General features: G+C 37.5%; 1 protein-coding gene and 1 long non-coding RNA gene across 2 annotated transcripts in view; one reads left to right on the top strand and one right to left on the bottom strand.

The window, feature by feature from the left end:
• Positions 1-4,179, bottom strand: part of LOC149803232 (uncharacterized) — a 37,202-nt gene extending 33,023 nt beyond the window's left edge. Inside the window, exon 1 of the long non-coding RNA XR_016420162.1 lies at positions 3,438-4,179. This is a non-coding gene — a long non-coding RNA (uncharacterized LOC149803232). The remainder of the gene's footprint in view (positions 1-3,437) is intronic.
• Positions 4,180-14,347: 10,168 nt separating this feature from the next.
• LOC149803231 (tubulin alpha-1A chain-like) lies at positions 14,348-24,794 on the top strand. Its single transcript, XM_089952871.1, has 3 exons — positions 14,348-14,488; positions 21,510-21,732; positions 23,418-24,794. Exons 1-3 carry the CDS (start codon positions 14,486-14,488, stop codon positions 24,545-24,547), a joined length of 1,356 nt encoding a protein of 451 aa, XP_089808997.1. The 5' UTR covers positions 14,348-14,485; the 3' UTR covers positions 24,548-24,794.
• Positions 24,795-25,035: the final 241 nt, after the last annotated feature.

Genomic DNA, 25,035 nt, shown 5'->3' with positions numbered 1-25,035 from the left:
TTTCTCACATCGGCGACTTCAGTACGAAGTTCTCCAATACCTTCAAGTATTTCCTCACCAACAGGTGGAGGTTGAGCTGCAGCTATGTCAGTTGGAAGGTCTCGTAAAATCTTCTTTGTTTGTTTGGTTCTTCTTGCTATTTTTTCAGCCTGCGCCGCAGTTTGTTTTGATACCGGAAGAAGATCTTCTTTGATGACAGTTGTAACTTGTTCAGTAGCCGCAGTGACGGGCTTAAACAGTTTTTTAGTGTCTTCTTCAAACTCAACCTTTGCTTCTTGCTGCGCTTGCAGATTTTTTCTAAATGAGTCTCTGACAGGAAGAAATATTTTAATTGTTTCTAATCGTTCTCGTGCTGTTCTTGCAGTATGAGATTCTGGATGTACCATTTTTATTATAACATAATAATTTAATTAATATCAGCAGAGGAGGAATACAGAAGTTTGATGATATATTATAAACACAGAAAGAACATAAATCCAAAAATAGAAAAACCACCATCAGAACTTGAATATTACTTGAAACATAGAACAAATTCCGAAGATTCAGATGAAGATGAAATAGATGAAGATTCCCATGATTCAGATGATGATTCCCAATATTGATAGCAGCAGAGAGGGCTCGTCTACAATTCTTTTTGGGACAAACAATAATCGTAGACGTGGTAATTGACCTCTATGAGTGGTCACTATTTTTTTTGGTAAAACACAAGGGTGACCATTCCCCTAAGTGGTCTGTTCACCCTCTCTGCTGCTCGTTGGTTGAAACTTCGAAATCAAATGCTGATTTTTTAAGATTTATCTCAGCTGGTCCAATGAGAATGTTGCAGTTGAAATTTCTTTGTCGTATGTCGAGAAATGAAAGTGCACATGTGGAATCAAACTGTTTTTCCTTAAATTTTTTTGGGCTAAGTCGAGACTTTAGATTTATCTGTTGAATTGTACAGCGATGGTTGGAAGTTTTATTTAATATGTCAAGTACTTAGATTGCATCTGGCACAGCATCGATTGAAACTTCGATGTTCAATGTCGAGTTTTTAGATTTTAGTTGCTGAAGTGTACAGTGGTGATTTAAATTTTTACGTTGCATATCTTGAATCACATGCACTGTGCTGCAAGTTCCATTTCGTATGTCGAGGTTTTAGATTGTATCTGTTGAATTACACAGCGGTGGTTGGACTATTTAGTTTGCTTTGTCAGATTTGCTATTTTGATACAGTGAAATACTTGTTGGTCTTAATATATACATTACACGATGAGAATGTTTACTGTAAAAATTCAAAATAATATCGAGTGTTAAGATGTATCATTTGTGTATTCGATTATGAGGCCCCGTTATATTTTATGTCTTTACAGTCTGAAACCTTTCATTCATGGTTCGAGAATCACTAGTACTTCTTCGTTAGAGGTCGCTCTCGCTAAAACAATATGGATATGGAAGATTCCCATTAATTGATTTTGATGAGCGACAATACAATCAAATATCTGCTTAAATTAGTTATCTTACTGCTCTTTATTGAAGCAACTGTAACTAGTAAGCTGCAGCACAGGTGCTCAACGCGAGCTGGATGTTGAGAAGACGAAAAAAACCAACAATAAGCTGAAGGAAAAATTCATACAGAGTAACAAAAATACCTTAGATTACCCCCATGCCCCGTTCTGACATAGGACCCTCTCTATCATTCTATATAAGAGAGAAGGTACGTAACTTCAAAATACTTGGTTCCACCTATGACCCTCGATTTCCTTCTGCTATGTCCCTTTTTAAAGCCACACGACATCAAGCTCACGTCGAGCACCTTTGAGCTGCAGGACATTTTAAGTATATAGTGAATGATATTCTTATGTTTTGCTTTATTATACCTATCCAAAAATACGGACCTATTTGACCTCACTCGTGTATTTTGTATTAAAAAAAAGTTATGCAACATTCAATTTGTGCAAAGAAACTGTCCCTTGCACTCATAGATAGTTCCCGAATGACGTCATCGGCAGCCATATGCGTGGCATGCTGACATATTTACCGTTGACTTTATATGGTGTTTGGAAGTTGAAATAAACTGATTGAATCTGATGATACTGTTACAAAACATACATAAATAGAACGCAAATTAGGTTTTATGTTAGTATTGTGACACCCCGCATGTTATATATCGAAAAGACCAGAGTTCAAGAAATAAAAACGCTTTTTTATAAATAATAAAGGTGAGATAGAACACGCCTTTCAATATCGTATAGTGACTTTACATCACACAGTGTTTGTCACAGAAATATCAACTTCTGATAATATATAGCAGTCTTGGATGTCTAAATGCCAAAAGACAATACACCATATTATGGTGACATTAATTTTATTATTAAATTCATGTGTACATTAACAGCTAAATTTGTTAGATTGACTGTAACATAGTAGCGTGATCTCAATAATAACAAAAAATATTTTAGTACTAGTTTACTTGAGCCGTGTGGTGCGAGACAGAAGCGGCTTTATAAGGAATTATATAATAATTATAAGGCATTTAAATTCAATAGCAATCATGTAATAAACCTACTTAAAATTTCTCATAACAATTTGATTCAGTTTTGGGAATTTTAAAATGCCAAAGTTAATATCGGTTATTTAAAACTATATAATTGATGGTTTTAGAATACCTGGCCGAAATTCTTTTCTACTTACATGTTCATATTTTACCGCTCTGACCGCTATTTGCCAGTGCGCTGTCTGTACTTGTATATATAGACTCCTACTCACACCACATGACCTTAGTTAGCCAATCAATAGTTGTCCTTCTCGGGGCTAGCCATGGCGGTAACCAAGTCAACTGTTCAAACTGCATGAAAAATCCCTCTGAACACAAAATTTAAATAGAATTAAGTTGTCCTCTCAATGTCCGTGGTGTGCTTTTTTACTTTTAATCTTATCTGTATACTCATACCTATGATTACGTAGAAATGAACGAAACAGGTGAATTTCGATGCGAATCGGACAAGAGTCCAAAGTACTGATGATGCAATGAGTCGTAATACGATTAGAAATAATCCCTATCAAATGCATACTATATTGCACATCAAGGTAAAATAACAAGTTCTACATAACTTTGTTCGAAATTGTCAGTTTTGATGGTCGCATATAGGAGAAACTACAAGGATGCCCGTTGTCCAGGTAAAGTGGGCAGAATACCGTCTGCTCGTGACATTATTGGTAAGCATCTACAGGAATGTTTTGGCTATATTGGCATAAACAGGGAAAATAACCTGCAGATATCTAATTTTTAGCTAATTACATTTAGATGAATGAGTTTACAATATCAATATGGCTTGGCAGGCAGAAATGTGGAGGAGGAGTGTCACTCAAAAGAATACAAAATAAGTGGGTTTTTTAAATACAAATTATAGCTTCATTAACATTGATACATATTCGAATTCTATCCGAATACTAACCTTCAAACAAATATTGCGCATGCTTTAGAAGTTCAATTTCAACATGTGCTTGTAGCCTTTACCCAAAGAAACTCCTCACTTCGTCTTCAGCTGTGGTGGGTCCTGCGGCTCTACATCATGCAGACGACCGATCTAATCCGTAGATGCTTGACTCTACTGCCCTTCTGTCCTATTTAACAAGCTAGCAGCTGGACCCAATCCATACGTGCCGGATGCTGGATTCGTTAGAATGCCGCCGGGCGTACCCGCCTTGTCATTTTGTCAGCGTAATTGCAAGAATTTTAATGTCACTAAAAAAAAAAAAAAAAACAACAGAATTAAGTCATGCAGAACATTACAGCTGTTTGTCAAAATAAGAGTAACATGAATACTCTCAGCAGAGATATACTCGTATTTACGCGTTTTGTGATAAAAGAAACGAGCGACACGTCTCTTTGTTTAAAAATAATACGCGCCGTTTTACAAGAGCGACCTCTAGCGAGGAAATTCGTAGTAATTCACGACCTGTGAATGGTAATTTTCAAACTGTAAATGTATGAAAGGTAATGGCGCCTCACAACTAAAATCACGAACGATAAATCTTACTACTCGATATTATTTTGAATTGTTAAAGGGAGTATTCTTATCGTGAAATGTTTTTAACAGAAACATAACATTTCACTATACAAAAATGGCGTTTCTGACAAGCACAAAGAAAGGTCCAACCGTCGCTGTGTAATTCAACAGATGCGATCTAAAAACTCGACATACCAAATGGAACTTGCAGCACAATGAATGTGAATCACGTGTTAAATAGAAATTCTCGACATATGACTTTAACATTTGAACAACCGCTGCGTAATTCAATAGATACAATCTAAAATCTCAACATTGGACATCTAAATTTCAACCAACGCTGCGTAATTCAACAGATGAAATCTAAATACTCGACATATGAAATTGAACTTTCAACACGAACAGTTTAATTCATCATGTGAATTAAGAATTATCGACATATGACACTGAAATTTCAACTACTGCCGTGCAATTCAAACGACAGAATCTAAATCCTCGACAATGTAAATGGAACTATTAAGCATTACTGTGTAATTCAACAGATACGATCTAAAATCTCGATCTAGAAACTAAGCTGGAACTTTAAGGACAAGCAATTTGATTCAGCACGCGAAATTTGAATTCTCGACATATGACATTAACATTTCAACAACCGCTGTATAATTCAAAAGATATATTGGATATTGAAGTTTCAACAAACCGTTTGTAACTGAACAAATGAAATCTCAATACTCGCCATATCAAATGGAACTTTTAACACAAACAGTTTGATTCAACACGTGAATTAAGAATTCTCGACATATGACACTGAAATTTCAACCGCTGCTGTGTAATTCAAACAACACAATCTAAAACCTCGACCTGGAAATTGAAATAGATCTGTATGAACATGTACTTTTGATGCAACACGTAAAATTGGAATTCTCGACACATGATATTAAAATTTAAGCTGCAACGTTCTCATTGGACCACCGCTCCGGTGTCCTAGTGGTTAGAGCGTTCGCCTCGGATGCAGGAGGTCGCAGGTTCGAACTCCGGCCGAGTCATACCAAAGACTTATGAAAAACGAGACTAACAGCTACCTCGCTAGGCGCTCAGCATTAAGTGGTTAGTGTTAGGACTGGTCTGCCTGGTATCAGGATCATGTGACTGGATGGGACATCATGCTACATGTCTGCGGCATGATGCCCCAGTGCTAGACATCACTATAAACTGCCACACTGCAGACATCGTAGCGATATGACTGAAAATTGTTAAATCTACGTTAAAATTCCATAAAACACACACACACACACTCACATTGGACCAGCTTTTGTCCGCTATGGCGCCTCAGATGATATCAGTGCAAGGGCTATCCTGGTCATTAATCAGGTTTGAAATAATAAATTAGTGAATGAGCTAAGTTCTGTACATTTTTTTTTTAAAAGTCTCAGTTATGCTTTTGGTTTATTAAATGTGTAGGGGGTACAAACAAACGGGGAGGTATATTCAAACTATAATTTATGGTAATTAACGCTCGTGTTCTAAGTTCAACTGATATTTCACGGATCAGCAGATGGGCGAGACTATTGATTTCAGACAGACGCTGTTACCAGTCTCTAACCGAGCGAGCGAGTGAATTTTTAAATCCCACCACAATGTGAAATGACTAAACAGAATAAACACGAAGACAACTCGATATTACAGTGTGTGTGTGTGTGTGTGTGTGTGTGTGTGTGCATATTTTAAAAATGGATTAAGCGAATAAAATGATAGACATAACGAATTGTACGTATTGATTATGATATCATGTATTTGAACAATGAAAGAAAACACCAAATTGCGAGCACAGGTAAGCCTAATAACGAACTAGGTCAAAGTCATGAAAATATTATATTATAATAATATATCGGAGAGGAATATTACACCCACCGTCTTCACCCTTCATATTTTCATCAGTTTTAATCATTGCAACCTTGCATCTGCTGCGATTCCGAAAAGAATTGGACGAACGCAAACTCCCTTCTCCAAAGTCCCACAAAAATTCTTAATTGTTCCATGGAAAAAATATTTAAATTGCTAACAGAATATTCATGTTCGCAAATTTTGTCTATATTTTCAGGTAGGACCTTTTAAACGTACATTTTCAGGCAGTTTTCCTTCACTTGATGAAGTAATGACAATTTTCCTCCCATTGTACAATATATAAAGAAGTAATCTCCATGACATGTCTTAGAGCAATTGACTATATATATATATATATATATATATATATATATATATATATATTAGGCATACAACAACTCCATCGACGTAGCCTCGTTGCCTTTATGACGCCTTAGGACTCGCAAATTACAAGGCCTGACCTGGCGATCTCTCAAATCTACATGAGCAAGCTGTTAATATTTTCCGTAGATATTGCAAGTACCAATGTTATTACCTCCAGGTGTGCCTCAGGTGTGTCACTAAGGGGGTGAGGACCGTACCGGGTGACACCATCAAAGTGGGTGACACCAGAATGACTCATTAAAAAATGTTGGTATGGGCTGTTACGGAAGGAGGTCCAAAGGGGTGACACCCTGAGTTAGAGCACTGGGCCCTAGTGACGCCACTGATTATCCCTAACTTGCTTCGTCGACTAGATCAAGAAAGACTACGGTATCGTAGCTAAGATACGGTGTTATTCCATTGTGTTCCCATGGATTGTTTTTAACAGGATCTTTCTACTCTGGCTCTTGATTATGGTGGAAGACGTTTGATACAATTATTTTCACTAGTCTTGTTCAAATACCATTAAAACATTGTCCGCTATACATGTACAAAGAACGAATTTTTTAAAATGAATTTGATTGAGACACAAGTATTTTCGCCTGTGTGGATAAAAACTGTTTACTTTGTCAAAACTCGGGATGGAAAATAGGTGCAAAACTGAAATATGTATAAAATATATTTTAAAAAAAATCCACAAAAAGTGGAGAAATGAAAAGAGATGATCATATAAAACGCAGGAAAGTGAGCCGCGGTCAGAGAATAAAACAGACATACGGGTTGTATGGCAAACAGAAAAGCTGTTATAGTCAAGAGCATTCAAGTATACGGGTTGTATGGCAAACAGAAAAGCTGTTATAGTCAAGAGCATTCAAGTAAAAACAGTGACATCGATTTCTATACGAATATTTTCGTCGCCCCACCCTACGATACATGTGGTATCTCACGGATACGTATTTCCATTTTCAAATACATGTATATTATTGATCGCGAATGGTAAACCACGCGGAATTTGTTACCGGGAAGAACCAACCAACATACCACTAGTATGTTTGCCATGATGCATAATCAATAAAATATGTTATTGTGTCGAGTATAACGCCATTTGTCTGCACATGTCGGCCAGTGTATTTAGTGGATAAATAATCCGGGATAGCCGCGAGAAGCTACTGACAATCTTTTTTATATACCCGCGTAAGCCAAGCCTGAGACTTGAAACCAGGCGGCAAAAAGTTTTATTTCTTTGGATTATAGTCGTATATCACCTGTTGGCATGCACGACTTGTTAGTTTGCACTCGTTTGCGTGCTATTTAATTTGTGCGATTAGCCGCTTTTCGACGCCACCAGAGCAAGCCACAGAAAGCAAGGGCGCCCCGAATGTCCTCGTCCGTCTTGCCTTCTGCCCAATGCTCTGACCAGTCGCACAAGCAGCCTACTTAAGTTTTTATCAAATCTTTGTCCAGTTTCCTATTTTGGTTGGACCTCTCCCTAACTTAACGCCAAACATGTAAGCATCACACCCGAGTCGAATAGTCACTGAGTTGTGACCTACCTTTTGATACTTTTTAGTTTTCATGTCCTGTACGTACATGTGATTTCCGAGAGATTTGCCGAATCGGTTTGGCTTGCAGTAGCCGTGGAATGTTACGATCTCAATTTTTTTTTTTTTTTTTTTTTTTTTGACGCCGTGAGTATGTAAACAAAACCAATCAATGTCCTTCCCACCGTGAGTTTGTAAACAAAACCAATCAATGTCCTTCCAGGGCATACAAGTTGTAGTCTAAAGAGGGTCTTCTTGGGTCAGAATGAAAGCCCTATATGATGATTACGTCTTTGGGGGTGGGGGTGGGGGGTAGCAGTGTGGGTGCTCTGCTGTTTGTGAGTGATATATATGTACTGTGTTTGTATTCTGGTAGTATGCTACAAGATTTTTGTGGGTTTTTTGTGTCGGGGGGAGGAGTATTCAGGTTTGAGCGTTGGTTTTATATATTGGGGATGATAAATTATTTTCTGTGCCTTCGGGTTTGGGGCGGTTATTTTAAATGTTTTGGGTTGCAGTTGCTTTTCTGTTTTACTGCTTTTTCCAGTGTCCGCTTCTTTCCATGTTCCTTACAGTTCCATTGTTGTTTTCGTTTTCTTTCTCTTCCTTAGTACTTCATTTCCTTTGTTTCTCCTTCTGTTCCTGATCTTCCTTATCTCTGCTACTATTGCCTTATTCCCTTTGCCTACTCGATGTTGCCTTTTTTCTGATCTTCACCATTACCGCTTCTTCTTTTCCATACGAATTCTTTTTCTGCATTGCTGTTGTATTCTGCTTGTGTCCTGGTCTTTTCTTATCGCTGCTTTTACTCGCCCTGTTGGTCACTTGATCCTTTGTTTCGGTTGCCATACTACCACTTACCTGATTGATCATTTGTTTTTTCTAAACTTTCCGTATCTGGAGGATGATATCTCTGGTTATCCCTGGTCTTAGTTTAATACCTACTTTGAGCGGCAAGAGGTGAGATGTGCGAATGATATGTAAGGGCGAGTGCCTTAGACCACTAGACTGCCGGTGACCCCAATCAAATATCACGTCTGCATACATTACAAATGGAAAATAATAGAACTATGACCTTCATTTTCACTTAATCCAATTACATATTTGTAAATAATTGATTAATCGCTTTTTAATGAGAGCTACCATATAATTTTGAATCGGACAACCAGATGTCTGTACTGGGCAACCAAATTTTCAGTCTGGTTGACGGCTGTGCAGTAGTGTAAAAAAAAATCAATTCAAACTGAAATGATCGGTTCCAATCAATAATTAAAACTGATCGAGCGTCCATTTTAAATGGTTAGAAATGTTCTCTATAGCTTTAATAGAAAATCTTATTTATTTAATCGAGTTAATGTGATTATCGTGTCAAAAGCAAAAGTATTCAAAGACAAAAACTTCATTGGTTTTTCAGCGATTGTTGAAAATCATAACTGAATGTGTTTTGAACATTTTTATACCCCTGTATTGATATGTCGTAAAGTTGCGAACAAACTGAATATAATACTATTTCTTATATAATAACTTTAAGACAGAATGTTAAATGTAAAAAATAAACAGTAATTATGTAATTTAAGAAAATCGAGGCGTTGAAAGGTGTTATTTAGTGGGATCAGTTGCTCCAGACTCGTCAATACATTTTTCACGAGAGAACACTATTATATCCCACCTCAACTGAGTTCTCGTGCTTTTATTTTCACTACTACATGAAAACATCATCCATCACTTACTTATTTACATAAATAGATAGGGAATAGCTGAATAAAAATAGAACGACAGAAAGACGTATGAGGTAAGCAACAAACCCCAAACAATTTTAGGAAAGACCTTGCAGTTTCTGGAGTGGGGATGACACTATCTGGTTCGCACCTACCCCTACCCCTTTATATTCACATTTGCTGTTGACATTCAAGGATTCATACAGTCGGGTTGTTTCGTATACCATAACTGCCTCCATATTGGCCAAGAAGGATAAACATGCTTGAATTATTGCAATAATTCATAACTATTCAGTTTGAAAGCAACGATACTTTTCGCAGTCCAAAAACATCTGTCCATTAGTCGTATAGGGTTTCCACTGAAATTCCCCCCAAAAGGCATAAACTATTGAAGGAATTCCTATTATGTGCGGTTAACATGATGTATCGATCTAAGGCCGTTGTCGGGACATTGAATTAGAGGTCATCCATTTAGTATGTACGCAAGTCTGGCAAAGCTTGACCCTCCCCCTCCCTGTACACATGCATACTTTTTTACACACACACTCCTACGTACGTACCCTTGACGCATCCCCCACCCCACCCTAATTCTACTGAACTGCCTATATTTAATCCTTGCAGAAACGATCAAGGATTAATAAAATTAACGTGTTTAATAGAACAGATAGTCCACCGACGTTGAATGTCTGACTGCATCAAAGAAACAAGCTGCGTAACTTTAAAAACTTTGCCTAGTGTCCGCTAAAATTCAAACGCCAACTGAACCCAGTCGAACAGGTTACGTATTAAACAAATTATTTTCAAGGTTTCACCCCCAACCCCGTTTCTTGTGCGTACGTACATTATCAGTAGACCCTCCCCCCGCAAGCGTATGCCTTTGGGTTACCTCCTCCCCTCCACGCGTACGGACTGTCCCTTATTTAACGTTCTGTGAAGGCACCTATTATTTGATTTAAGGGATGGTGGTTGTACAATGTTGCACGGAATGGAATATTGATAGAAGATAAATAATTTGTTGCAATATTGGCTTTGTATCATAAATTTAGATTATTAAAACTCAATTCTGTATATTATGGCTTTTGACAATTCCGTCCATTTATACTTGACATATTTAAAAGTTCCGACAAATAATATACGTATGTTTTATGTCAAACTATGCCGAGAAGCCTCAAAGCTACAATCAACAAGTGGACGGTTGCTAAGTAACAAATACGCAAAGAAAAATATCGGTTAATCTATCTTCCATAATGAAACCACTCATTAAGATAAGAATCAAAGTGCCCTAAAATGAATCATATAATGTAATTGAATATCACTGGCGTTTACGAGCATTTGTATATTTTACAATACCGGTAAAATAAACGAAATAACCAAAATAATAAGTTGTACAAATAAAATCTCGATAAATTACATTTTCTAGGGTAGAGTGTCAACCACTCTTAACTTTTGCTACCGCTTCTTCTATTGCATGCATGTGCTTGTGGGTTTACGCGTGTTGCATGCAAACACATTGAGAGACTGGTTCACTGACTATTGACTTATTCATATCTTTATTTCCTGTGTACTAAGAAGAATACAATCAGTTATACAAATATACGAAGAAAGAGCAATCGAAATTTTAGTAGTAAATTGAGAAAAGAAAATATAAAATACTCTTGTTTTCAAAGCTGAATGAACGCTGCACAACCAGCATGGAACCGTAAAGTAATTATGAATAGTCATTTTATTATTCGTATTATTCTACACACTTAAGTTGCAAAAAGAGCTAAAAGATAAAGTTACGCAATCTCACATAAGCAAGCCCAGATCGTACATTTTAAGAAAATAAAAGGAGTAACAAAACACATTAAATACCAGCATCGTGCAGAGTCAAGCGGTTCTTTTATACCTGTTCAATTGAAAACAACAGCGTGATACACAGAAGATGGAAATACATAATTTTGATCATTAGAGATAAGAATTAGTAAATAACTGACCATGCCCACAAGAGTTTCGAGAAAATCAATACTGAACAGTAAAACTAAGTACATGCAAACTGCACACCGAATATATCAATACTACTGTTGCACGCAATGGAACTCACTACCAAGCAAATCAGACTTCTGCGTGAGACTCTTTTTGAAAGTCCATGTTTCTCTTATTTCCAATATCTAAAGACTTCAAAACAAAAGTAGTTGTCAACTGAACTGTTCTGAAACCCGCTGAAACTACAACTAATTATATCTAATCACACATCACAAAAATCTAATAATTTCATAACCGGCTTTTCTTGTCTCACGTTTGATCGATTCATCTGAAAGACTTTCCAAACGGAATATTAGCAATTCACGCCATATAATACATACATAACCCAGACTACTAATACAAAAGAAATTATTCCTATCTCAAATTTCGAAACACTTATACCAAAAATATCCATACCATCCCCTATGTTAAAAATTTTGCGAGGGTCCATTTTACGAAGCTAATCCATGCCATCATAAAGTCTCGTGAATACTGCACATTATGACGTCTGCTTCTAGAAATGGACTAATTACTCAAGTTCAGTCCCAATATCGACTCTTCATAATCAAACAAATAATCCCTTAAATCTAACAAAGATATAACTCAGATACAGATAGAACTAAGTTTATTTCAATATGACACTGAAGCCTATCGGGATCTGCTATAAGAAAACCTAGTGAAAGTTGTTCTAGGGTTTAACACCATTTTTCAGCACAAGATACGCTATACATGGCGGCCAGTATAATTGGTGGAGGAAGAACCCTGGAAAACCCCGGGAACAACCACCGACCCACGAGAAGCTACTGGCAGCTTTCCAACGTACCCACGTTAGTCGAGCCTGAGACTCGAACTCATGCAGACAGAGGTGGGATGGCAGTGATCCGTAACGGTGAGCACTTTAGACCACTCGGCCACTCGGTGGCCCTTCCTAGTGAAAGTAATGGCATGCTCAACTACAGAAATACAAACAGTTTGACTGAGAGTACAAACAGCTTCATATACAGATGAAAATAGTCCCAATAATGGCAACAATTCGACAAGACTCGGAAGATGCTGGAAATTTCTGACTGCTTTCCATATTTCACATAAAATCAAAACGCCATCAATCCATAACGTCTGAAATTTAGTAAATGAGATGTCTTCATTTAGTCTAGTTCAAAGCATTTTCTTTTGATGTACGGACTTCGACCGAAAATCGACCTCGAAGTATGAAGGAATCTGCAAACTCATTTAGTTAACATTGTAATCCATAAATGTCGGGAATAAAACCACTGTTTTTGATGGTTAAAAAGAGCGAAATAAAAATGCTTGTTAGCAATCTACACATGTAAAAAAAATAGTTTATACCGACGTAACCTGTAAAAGGTTAAACAGCTAATAAACTCGGCGCAAGGTCAGTTCGTAAATATCTACATATTCAGTGCATGTGTTTAACGCAAAAACGATGGCCTCTCTCTATATATATTCTGATGGTTGGGGTTACACCAGGTTCACAACCATGCACTGCACAGGTATTACAATAGTTTAAAATAAAAGCTTCCGTTTTGACGGGATTAAAACCATTCTCATTATCATGTGAAGTAAAAAAAAAGAGTACAAACAGGGCCTGCGCCAGGCCCGGCAAGACTATCTGGCGCCCTAGGCAAAGTTAGATTCTTGCCCCCCCCCCCCCAAATATCAATTTCAAAATTTATAAACAATATTTTTTTTTTAGATATGCGCCCCCTGAAATCAGCGCTCTAGGCGTCTGCCTAGTTTGCCTATATGGAAGCGCCGGCCCTGAGTACAAAAGAGAAGAATACAAATTTTAATGTTATTGAACTATGGATACGGAAATTTCGTACTTTCGTCTCGTGTGTTAGCGGATTAAACACATGACGAATGCTATGCTCACGATTTTTGAGAAAATAAATCATATTCCTATCGATTTCATGCAGGTATATCTCGACGAAAGGTCATTCAAGTTTGCTGTGCCAGTCAGTAAGAGGCTACTCTATGCCGACACCAAATGGAGTCGGCGAATTCCATTTTTACGATACGGAATGGACTCTGACCCTACACCCCAACATAAATGTCCAAATATAAAAAATGGGGTGATAAGGGTCAGAGGAAACTTCGGACTAGATTTCAATGTAACTGATTCGAACAAACAGATAACTTATTACAATAAGTGAATATATAAATTTGATCGGCATGTTACCCCGGGTAACAGAGTGGTGTAAAGCGCTCACCGTTCGAGTCTCAGGTTCAGCTAACGTGGGTACGTGAGAGAGCTTGCCTGTAGCTTCTTGTGGGTCGGAGGTTCTTCCCGGGGTTTTCCAGGGTTCTTACTCCACTTGTTATACTGGCCGCCATGTATAGCCTAACTTGTGCTGAAACATGGCGTTAAACCCTACAACAACAACAACTCCGAATGCGTAACAGACAGCATACAAACCTTTGAACCAGACTCGGTATTGTTAAACAATACACATTACACGAGTACATGTAAGCATTCTTGGTTGGCATGAATTTTAAAGTAGTTCCGTCTAACCTATCGTTACCAAACGTATTTAAAAAAAAGACTGAGCACATAGTGTATGAATCATCCATTCATAATTCAAACAGCGACTCGTTGTCTCGAACAACCAATGAGATTTAAACAATCTACGTACTTATCGAATCAAATAACCAACAGTATTATAAATGTATGAAAATCGCTGGCAGATTATATACATCAACAAACAGTATAGCTATTTACAAATTAAGCTAAAACATGTACATTTCGAGATATAAAAAATTGCATAGACGCAGGCGTATGTATACTATTTCTTAATCACCAGATAACCACGCCCCTTGGTGTAGTTGGCCGATAACGTCAGCTATAAAAGATGCGCCTCGCTACATAAGATTACTGCTGCTCACAAGACACTTCGACGTCGGTGTGAGACATTAGTTCGTATAATTTCGTTTACAATTCTTTCATCTGTAAAAACCAAGCAAAATGGTAAGTTTTTTATATTTATTCACATAATTTTACTTTCTTTATATTTAATTCGTGGTAATATCAGTAACTATATTTTGAAAAGCCTGTGAAATTTCTCATCACAAAAACGGGCTCACAGCGCGAAGCCGAAGATCCGCCATGATGCCTTGATGGCTCTTATGCTGATAGAAGAATGTAGTTTTGTTGGAGATTTATTTTATACCACAGGTAGTTTATTTAGTGTCTAGGCAATTGGGGTAAAGTGCCTTGTCTATAGGCACACTACGGTAGTCGAAATGGATGAACCGATTGTAGGATTCAAAGCCACGCCCTAATTAGTAATGGTCGCGAGTCATCCTCGTGTAATATACATTGCAATGACCTTAAAAGAAATAAAAAATATTCTGAAGATCAGCTTGTTTTTCTTGATTAAGTTACATGCAAGCATATGGCACACATTAATAAATGATCTTCCAGCAAGTGCTTGGCGCCAACTATTGCGCCATTATGAAAATTTATGAATGACTCGTAAGAAAAGTACAAAGTTGCTACAGTGTTGCAAGTTTTAAACCGTTTAGGTACACTTTGCAACAGGCAGGTCTAAGCATTTATATTTTTTGTGATGCAGTAAACTTGATAACAATTGGAATGGACACGGTCCAAGAATTTTTTAAAAAAGTATTGGACAACGTACTTATTACTCGTACATAGGCGTAAACGCACCTATTTGTTTGGGAGCGCAGACTTCCCGCCAGGTATGATGGGGCGCGAGTATGTGGATGATCTCCCATTACCCCCCCCCATGAATAAGTACAGGTTATATTCACATCATTCTTCATGGTGCAAGTGACACTTTAGGCACACATTTATTGCTGCATTGCCTAACAAAAAAATAAATTAAAAATATAAGAGGTCAAAAAGGTCCATAATTTTCGATAGCCATATTAAAACGAGGCATAAGAAGATTGTTCACTTACCACTTAACCTGACAATTAGGAAGTTTTGTGCACCTCGACCACAGATTTATACCCTTTTTTTCATGCAGTTCTGACACCTAATCTGAGTTTCCTGATTTTTGATGTGGACATTTGTTGGAATCTAGGGTCAAATTCATCGACTATGAAAACTATGAAATTCAATGACATTTGGTCAGTCATCCATATAGTATAAAATAATACAAGGGAGGACACTTCTCTTTTTTCTTGCACGACCTATTTTAGAATCATCGCTGATTATGATATTTCATTTCGCACCCACTTAATATGCAAAAACGCGCTGAATGGAATATTGCCTTCTCATTGGCCAACAGAAAATAAGTTTTAAGTAATTGCAAGACATCTTTTTCGTTTAACCAATGTCAGGACATTATACCATTCAGCAAGATTTCCCTGACATTAAGTGTGTGATCATGGCCATGTCGAGCAGTAGCATGGGATAATGGTCCGTCATTCCTTAAAGGTATGTTGGTAATACAAAGCCGAATACCTGAGCTAAACATAGGTACCACATTTATTTACGCGATGCATAAATGTAGCTTGAATTGTCAGTGTTGATTATTAAATTGGTCTTGCAAGATAGAGAATTTTCCTCCCTTGTATTATTTTATATTGTATGTATGACTGACAGTTAAATTGTAAGCAGTGATGTGAGCCTTTCTGAAAAGGCCAGCTGCTTACTAGACAGCCTATCAAACTTGAACAACATTTCATCAAGATATACCTGCATGAAATTGATACAAATATGCTTTAGTTTCTCAGAAATTGCAAGTGTAACATTCATTGTGTCTTGAACACACTGACAGACAAAACTATAACGTTTGAGATTTGACCTGGAACTCACCATTTGCATTCCTTGTCATATGAATACACAGATCATGCAGTCTACATGTCTGTAACAAAAGAGGTAAAATAATAACATGATAATAACAAAATTGACATGAACTAACATGAGCTGGATAAGAAAGTGCTTTAAGAAATATAACGACCTTTCTATCAGATTCTTTTTCACAAAAGAATTTAGCAATCCAAGTAGCATATGCTGCAGACCTACTCTTCTGCTTTCTAGATAATTAAAAAAATAATCTCAAACATTAAGCATGCCAAAAATCTTAAAATTATGTTATTGAAACCTGAAAAAAACTAAAAACCAAAGAGGAATTAATGTGGGGAAACGTGCATACATTATAAAGTACTATGTAGTACTTTATTTTAAAAAAATTAATGGTTGAAATTTGGGTATTGCTATATATATATATATACATACATATATATATATATATATATATATATATATATATATATATATATATATATTAAATTTGGAAAATGATAATTGGCAATTTGCTGAAATTTGTAAATTAATAAAATACTTCATCACACATATGCCCCTCAAGAAGTTGCTCAAGTTAATCTGTTTTGTACCTGAAATCTTTTTTTTTTTTTTTTGTGAAGCATTAATCATGTCTAAAAGCCCCTTTCAACAGTTTGCGACTGGTAGCAGTTCTGCATGAATGGAGTTGTCTAAAAATCCATAAGACACAACAGGGAGGGAAATATTAAATGTGAGGAAACTTAAACTATTATACAACAGCTGTTTTATTACAGCTAAACAATTTAAATTTTTAGTGCCTATATTTTAGGGGTGAACTGATTTATGAATATATTGATGCATTGATCAGGGATGGTCCTGGCTTTTAAAAGGCTGTCGCCAAAAAAATCGCCAACCTCAATATTTTGTCGCCAATTTTCAAAAAGTGTCGCCAGAACAAGTAGTGTACATTTTTTCAAGTGTTAATTTAGTCTATTAATGTAACAGGCAATGAAAATTGCAAAAGATGGGTTAGTTAACCCTTTACCTCATAGAGCATAGTGACAAAGTGCAGCTCGCTATACATAGAACACAGGTTACCTAGTCGACCACATACGCATAGCTTGCCTGTGAACTGTTAAGCAATGTAGTGTATGTTACGTTTAACAGCAATTTTAACCATTTTACATTTTTGGTACACATCTATTACATATAGAACAATTTAAGAGTCAAGTCTGATTGTTATAGCTGTGTAATTATTTATCACGGAAGAATTTGTGCTTTAAAATCTGGAGAGAATTTGTTCACCGTCATGTCAGTGAGGCCGTGTGACCAACCGTAGAGCTGCCATTTCTCATACTCGAAATTTACAAGTTTTTCATCTGTCTACATCACTAAGTCATCTAAATTTGATAATTTATAAAAACTAATTGCAGCCTATATCAATATCAGAGCCTTTACCTAGGTTATTGAATCTTTCATAGTTGTGATTCTAATCATGAAAACTTCGTAAGTACTGAATGAAATCCGCGACCGCCATTTTGGAGAGTGGAGATTACGACCCAGTTACTTTAAATAGCAGATATCGACCAGAACATAAACAGTGACCACGTGATCTGACGTAATTGTTATTCACAGAAATGAATGTAGTATCTAATAAGGGGTTTTCCCCGAAGGTGGTGCTACGAAAACCGGCTGAAAATGGCTGATGTTTACATCAGACGTCAAAAGGCACTTCTGTGGGACTTTTGTAGAAGCGTCGAAAGTCGCTTCAATGCGACTTTTGTAGAGGCGTCCAAAGACGGTTGTATGAGGTAAAGGGTTAATACACTAATTACAACAAGCATTAACAAAATGTTACAAAGTGTTACATGAAGATCCGTCGCGATTTTAGGGCTGCCAACTTGTTGAATGCAGTTTCAAAGTCTAATTTTTCACATCTGTACATGCTGATTCTCATTATATTCTCGAGAGATGAGATGCAGAGTTTATTTCTGATGCCAGTTTTTATGAGGTTCATCTTACTGAATCCATGTTCCATAGCTGCCAACTCTCACAAATTTGGTGTGAATTTCACGACTTTTTTCAGCGATTCATGGATTCACGTCGTAAGACAAAAATTCACGAATTTTCCGATCCCCATTTATTTTAAATCTTTAATAAAATAACCGATTTCCCGTTAAGCGTTAGTCGTGATATTTGCAGTTGCCGAAACGGTCCGGTACCACTGGTCACGATATTAGTAGATCTACAGCCAATTAGTACAGTGGGCCCGGTCGCAAGCATTTAGTCTATTTTAATCTATATGTATAAGAGTAGTTTTACAAGTGCTTTTCAGAGAAACTAGGGCCTAACCGGAAATTTGCTCCGCGCATGCATCAAAACACTGATTCAAGTTACTGTTCAGCATTGCATGTAAGATTTTGAAAATGTCTTCACCACCAAATAAAAAGAAATGTATTACTCAAAAAGTGAAGTTTAATTTGGAATATATCAAAAATTGGCCGTGCATTCTAACATTAAACATTGATATTCATTCATGCTTTTTGCGCTTAGTGTGCCATTGCAGAGACGATGTGAGGAAGAATGTCGGTTGCAAAAAATACGTAGAAGTTGGGAAAATTAAGAATTCGCAGATTTCAGCTCTGGAATATTTTAAACCATTGGCAGAAGACGCGCAGGCTACCAACGCTTAAGCATTATTTGTGAGTTTTCTTGTGTCGAACACAATTTACCTTTATCATCTGGAGACCATGCTAAACATTTGTTCTGACCTATGTTCCCGGACTCGAAAATCGCTTCCAAATTTTCCTGTGGAAGAACCAAAAATGCTGCAGCTCTTGTGCATTCCTCACAGCAACAGTGACAGCGAAAGAGTATTTTCTTTAGTGAGGAAAAAAAAAGACAGACTTTAGGGCCTCCTTAGCTGCAGAAAATATGTCAACAATTTTAGTCCCCAAGATCTACCAGCAGGCAAGAAGTCGGAACTGTTTAGAAAACAAATATACGATCAAGCAATTGAGGAAGTTCAAGTCTGCCACAGTATCATGTCTTGAGAAATAAATATTTCTGCATATATGTAGTGTTTTATTTTTATTTTGCGAACTTGATATAGTGTAGCATTGATGGTCGGATTGGATGGAGTTATTGTCGTGGTATTTTTCATGAATTTGTGTCCAAATTCACGACTTTTTATCCCTGTTTTCACTAATTGTGAGCCTGGAAGGTTGGCAGCTATGATGTTCAGTCTACAGTGCTGACAGCTGACACCAGTAGTCTCTCAGCAGGCCCCCATCCCAAGAATGATCACTGAATGCTGTATAAATTTTCTCGACAAGCAAAATGGGATCTCCATTCCCACGAATGAAACTTACACGAGTCAACACCTGGCAATATTGGACCGTATATATAACCATAAATTCACACCCAATTTAGGGATTCTTTCACTCCTGTATTTTGAGAAATAAATAATTATTATTAATTACACAAAACTGTTTTTTTTTTGCTATTTCTTGTTGTGGAGTTTAAGTCTCTGCAGCCGTAACGCGGATTGATGGCAAAAGGAAAAGATCAATGAGTAAAATGCTGCACTGGCGACAGATATAATTGTGACTGAGATTATTCCCATTTGCTTTGTATTTATACGCAGTAGTCGGTACTTCAAAGGTTATCAGTTTTCTATGAAGGTTCAGCAAAACTATTGTATTGGTATATGTAAAAAAACAAAAAAACAACAAAAAAAAAACAATAGAAGGATTAGCCATTCATTTAACTGGATCTGTTCTATTCATGTCTTCAGAAGTCGGTCAGTTGTAGGTATAGTTCGGTAGCATGATTGACTGTATCACAGCATACAGTACTCAGCCCAGATGTCAGCATAAGCAGATTATGATGTAACAATGCACTGTAAAGATGGGGTTGTCAATACGAACAAAGGATCGTTTGTGTAACAGATAGCTTCCAATGCATTGCTTAGTCAAGTTTGTGGCTTCCTTTCATTCTCCCTTTTAATTTATCCAGTCCAAATCCATGATTGTATGTACAAATTAAATAACCAAAAAGTCTGTCGCCAAAAAAATCGCCAGATGGGATATTTTTGTCGCCAATAAGGGAACAAAATCGCAATTGGCAAAGCCCAGGACGATCCCTGATTGATACATTTGCTGTACTGATACACTTGTGGAAAATTGACACAAAATGATACCTACTATATGCAAGTTATTTTAATCTATGGAAATCATCAATAATTAATAGTTGTTTGCCTTCTGTAAATTGAGAGCTCATTTGAAATGGCTGCTGCAGGCACAGGCACTCATTTTTTGTAAGGAAAATAAAAAAGACGATGCTAACTTGCCTTGAACTACAGAATTAAGTGATGTGGTTCATACTTGTTGCCCCACCCCCATGCCATGCTAATTCATTTATCCAAAGTTATTTCAGCCTAAACGAGACATCCCAAATGTGTTCCACAGCTAAAGCATAGTGGCCAACGCTCACGATTTTGGTGTGAATTTCACGACTTTCTTTCAGCGATTCAGATTCATGTCACATGGAGAAAAAAATTCCCCAATTCTCAATTATTTTAAATCTTTAATAAAATAACCAATTTCCCCGTTAAGTGCTAGTCGTGATATCAGCAGTTGCCAAAATGGTCCGGCACTGATAGTCATGATATTAGTGGAACTATAGCTGATTGGTACAGATGGCCCGGTAGCAGGCATTTGAGCGCAGTTTAATCCATATTTATAGGAGCAGTTTTACAGTTGCTTTTGAGAGAAACTGGGGCCTAACCAGAATTTTGCTCTGCGCATGCACCACAAACACTGATTTGAATTACCATTCAGCACTGCTTCTTATAAGTTTCCTCACCAACAAGGAAAAAAATGTATTGCACAAAAGGTGAAGTTTAGTTTGGAATTTACCAAAAAATGGCATGCATTCTGCCATCAAACACCTTTATACATCATGCTTTTTGCATGCAGTGTGCCACACATTTGGCAGAGATGTGAGGAAGCATATTGGTAGTAAAAAGCACAGAGGTTGGGAAAATTAAGAACTCTCAGCAGATTTCAGATCTGGACGGAAGACCTGCAAGCTACCAATGCTGAAGCATTTGAGTTTTCTTGTTGAACATAATCTACCATAGTTCTTAACGTGTTGGAGAATGAATGTATTCTGTATAAAATAGTATATGATAATTTATTAAAAATTTTGAACCAGTTACTCCACCTTTCAGCGTGAGTGCATCTCTATCCACGTTGGTCAAGCTGGAGTCCAGATGGGTAATGCTTGTTGGGAGTTGTACTGTCTGGAACATGGAATCCAGCCTGATGGCCAGATGCCCAGTGACAAGACGATTGGAGGTGGTGATGACTCCTTCAATACTTTCTTCAGCGAGACCGGTGCTGGCAAACATGTACCCAGGGCTGTTTTTGTTGACCTTGAGCCAACTGTAGTTGGTATGTTTCGTTTTCATTTAAAAATGGGATGAACATTTTAAAACAATTATACAAATTATCATAGCTTGTGTGTTGAAAATGATACTCATTTTCAACACACAAGCTATGATAATCATGTTCAAGTTGGGGAGGACTAACCATAAGCCAGTTGATTGTTTTCTTGTAACAATGTAACTCCCTTCAGGATTTGTGAATTTTTATTGTTTGCCTTTGTCCAAGTCCGAAGGCATGGTCTAAAGGTATTTAAATTTTCTGCATTGGACTGTCGTATTTAAGATAACCTGGGTCAGAATTCTAGAAGAGATTAGTAACTATCAAAATTTTGCATCCCTTGTGCATATTGGATTGCCATTTTGTAGGTCAAGCATCAATTAAACACAGACATGTCTGTTGCAAGTATAGTTTAAATGACCAGTTATGACCAAGTTGTTACCCATTATTCCATTAGTTTGGTATCTCTGTTCTTGTGACCAACATAGTCCAGGAACTATTTTACATGTTCTGAAAGAGTTTGTTTACATTCACATATTCATGTCTTTTATAAATTTTGGCTTGGCACCATATATATATATATATATATATACACACACACACACACACACACACACACACACACATACATACAGTAAAACCTGTTATGAGAGACATCACTAGTCTTAAACACTATCAATCAAATCTCGTAAACGATTCTCTCTTGCTATTTTAATAGACAGTGACCTTATTCACCACCGGCAATATGGATTATCTCTAAAGACAAACAATGTACATGACCACTACATCAACTTTGGCACTACAATGTCAATTAGTGACATGTACATTAGCCTGGTTTACAGACTAGCATCTATTTGTTTGTTTTTATCAGAACAATCGTTGCTAATCAAGCAGTTTTAACAATTGATAATATAGCTCCTTTGTGTCTGTTCTCATGATAAGGTTGTTGAAAAGGGTGCCAGATCCTACGATAAGGCTGGGAAGCAGGCTGAGTTCTGGAATAATTAATCTTGTTCCCTACTTTTTATGCTCATCCCCATACAAATAACAGAGAATGGTGCAGGGAGCATACGAAGCAAGGAAGCAGGCTAGGAAATACTCTACATGTATGGAAACTATAAAACACTATCGGCATAGCTAAAAAAAATGCAGACATCTGTATCCAGCCTATTTTTATAAACATTTTTAACAAATTTAGAACGGTATGAGCAGTAATTTTGACAGGGTTGGTAAAGTTTATCCTCACTTTTGTGACGAGGTTGTTCATAGTGTCGAAATGCATATTTTGCCAAGACATCACAGTCGCTGGTTGCATTATGGCCCCAGATAAGGTCAGAACTGGTACCTATGTTCATATTGGAGCATTTAGATAATCTATCCGTGCATCATGATTGTGGCAGGAAATGACAGGTGGTCGCTCATAGCAGGTCATTTATGCAGTTTTTACTCTGTGTGTGTGTGTAAATATATATACATACATACGTGCACACAGGAATGTTTCTGTCTGTTTAGGAATTGGGTTAGCATGCCATTTGGCCGTTTTGAGAAATCATGGCCCTTTAATGCCCTTTTCGACTATCAATTCCCATCAAAGTCTTTATGGCCCCAGTGAGCAGAGTCCTTCCCCATATACCTCTTGCCAATAATTTGTTTATTGATGCATTATTTTTAATGAAGACATGGTTGTTTTCCAGATGAGGTCAGAACTGGTACCTACAGACAGCTGTTCCACCCTGAGCAACTCATCACTGGTAAGGAAGATGCTGCCAACAACTATGCCCGTGGTCATTACACCATTGGTAAGGAAATAGTAGATCTTGTCCTGGACAGAATCAGAAAGCTGGCTGACCAATGCACTGGTTTGCAGGGTTTCCTCATCTTTCACAGTTTTGGGGGTGGTACTGGCTCTGGCTTCACCTCCTTGTTGATGGAACGTCTCAGTGTAGACTATGGCAAGAAATCCAAACTAGAGTTCGCTGTCTACCCGGCTCCCCAGATCTCTACGGCAGTTGTTGAGCCCTATAACTCCATTCTTACCACCCACACAACTCTGGAGCATTCTGACTGTGCCTTCATGGTTGACAATGAAGCCATCTATGATATTTGCAGAAGAAACTTGGACATTGAGAGACCAACATACACCAACTTGAACAGATTAATTGGTCAGATTGTCAGCTCTATCACTGCTTCTCTCCGCTTTGATGGTGCCCTGAATGTGGACTTGACTGAGTTCCAGACTAACTTGGTTCCTTACCCACGTATCCACTTTCCACTGGCTACATATGCCCCTGTCATCTCTGCCGAGAAGGCATACCATGAGCAGCTCTCGGTTGCAGAGATCACCAATGCTTGCTTTGAGCCAGCCAACCAGATGGTAAAATGTGACCCACGTCATGGCAAGTATATGGCCTGCTGCATGTTGTACAGAGGTGATGTAGTGCCAAAGGATGTCAATGCTGCAATTGCCACCATTAAGACCAAGAGAACCATCCAGTTTGTTGATTGGTGTCCAACTGGATTCAAAGTTGGAATCAACTACCAACCACCAACTGTTGTACCTGGTGGCGACTTGGCCAAAGTTCAACGTGCTGTGTGCATGTTGAGCAACACCACTGCCATTGCTGAGGCCTGGGCTCGTCTTGACCACAAGTTTGACTTGATGTATGCAAAGAGGGCCTTTGTACACTGGTACGTAGGAGAGGGTATGGAAGAGGGAGAGTTTTCTGAGGCTCGTGAAGACTTGGCTGCTTTGGAGAAGGACTACGAGGAGGTAGGCGTTGATTCTGTGGAGGGTGAAGGAGAGGAGGAGGGTGAAGAATATTGAAAAGTTGCTGGTACCCTTCCAGCTGAAAGAACCTTCAACTGGACCAGCAGTATTCAGCAGTGATTGTGCAATGAAAAGACTGCGCAGAACTTTAGGACTTTTGTGGCTTTTTTGTGTTCTGTCTCGTAACAATTTTTTAAACCATCAGTACTCTTACATCATTCCATGTGAACAAATTTACCTTTTTTTAAATTTTTTGAAATGTTGTTTGCAAAAGCAGGCAATTAAACATGGTACTTTTCATTAATTGCAATTTCTGTTGAAAGAAAAGATGAATAAAAAGTAAACTTGCAGCCTAGTTATCTTTATTGTTTGATATAATTTGTTTTATTTCCAAGTTGTACTCTTTGCTTTCTATAGTTTTTATTTTCTTTCCCTTTTGGGTCTAGGATAAATAACAATGAAAATTGCATTATTGGTTGTTGCCCTTTGTTATGCCCTTCTGTCATTCAATATGGATGCAACAGTGGCTTCATGACAGTATTATT

The sequence above is a fragment of the Sinohyriopsis cumingii genome, chromosome 3, assembly GCF_028554795.1.
Source record: "Sinohyriopsis cumingii isolate HCF-2022 chromosome 3, ASM2855479v2, whole genome shotgun sequence".
Taxonomy (NCBI): domain Eukaryota; kingdom Metazoa; phylum Mollusca; class Bivalvia; order Unionida; family Unionidae; genus Sinohyriopsis; species Sinohyriopsis cumingii.
Note: the sequence above shows the minus strand (reverse complement) of the source record. Positions and strands in the feature narration are given on the sequence as shown.

Coding starts and splice junctions, on each gene's coding strand:
- LOC149803231 (XM_089952871.1), top strand. Junction 21,733..23,417: donor CCTTGAGCCAACTGTAGTTG/GTATGTTTCGTT, acceptor GTTGTTTTCCAG/ATGAGGTCAGAACTGGTACC.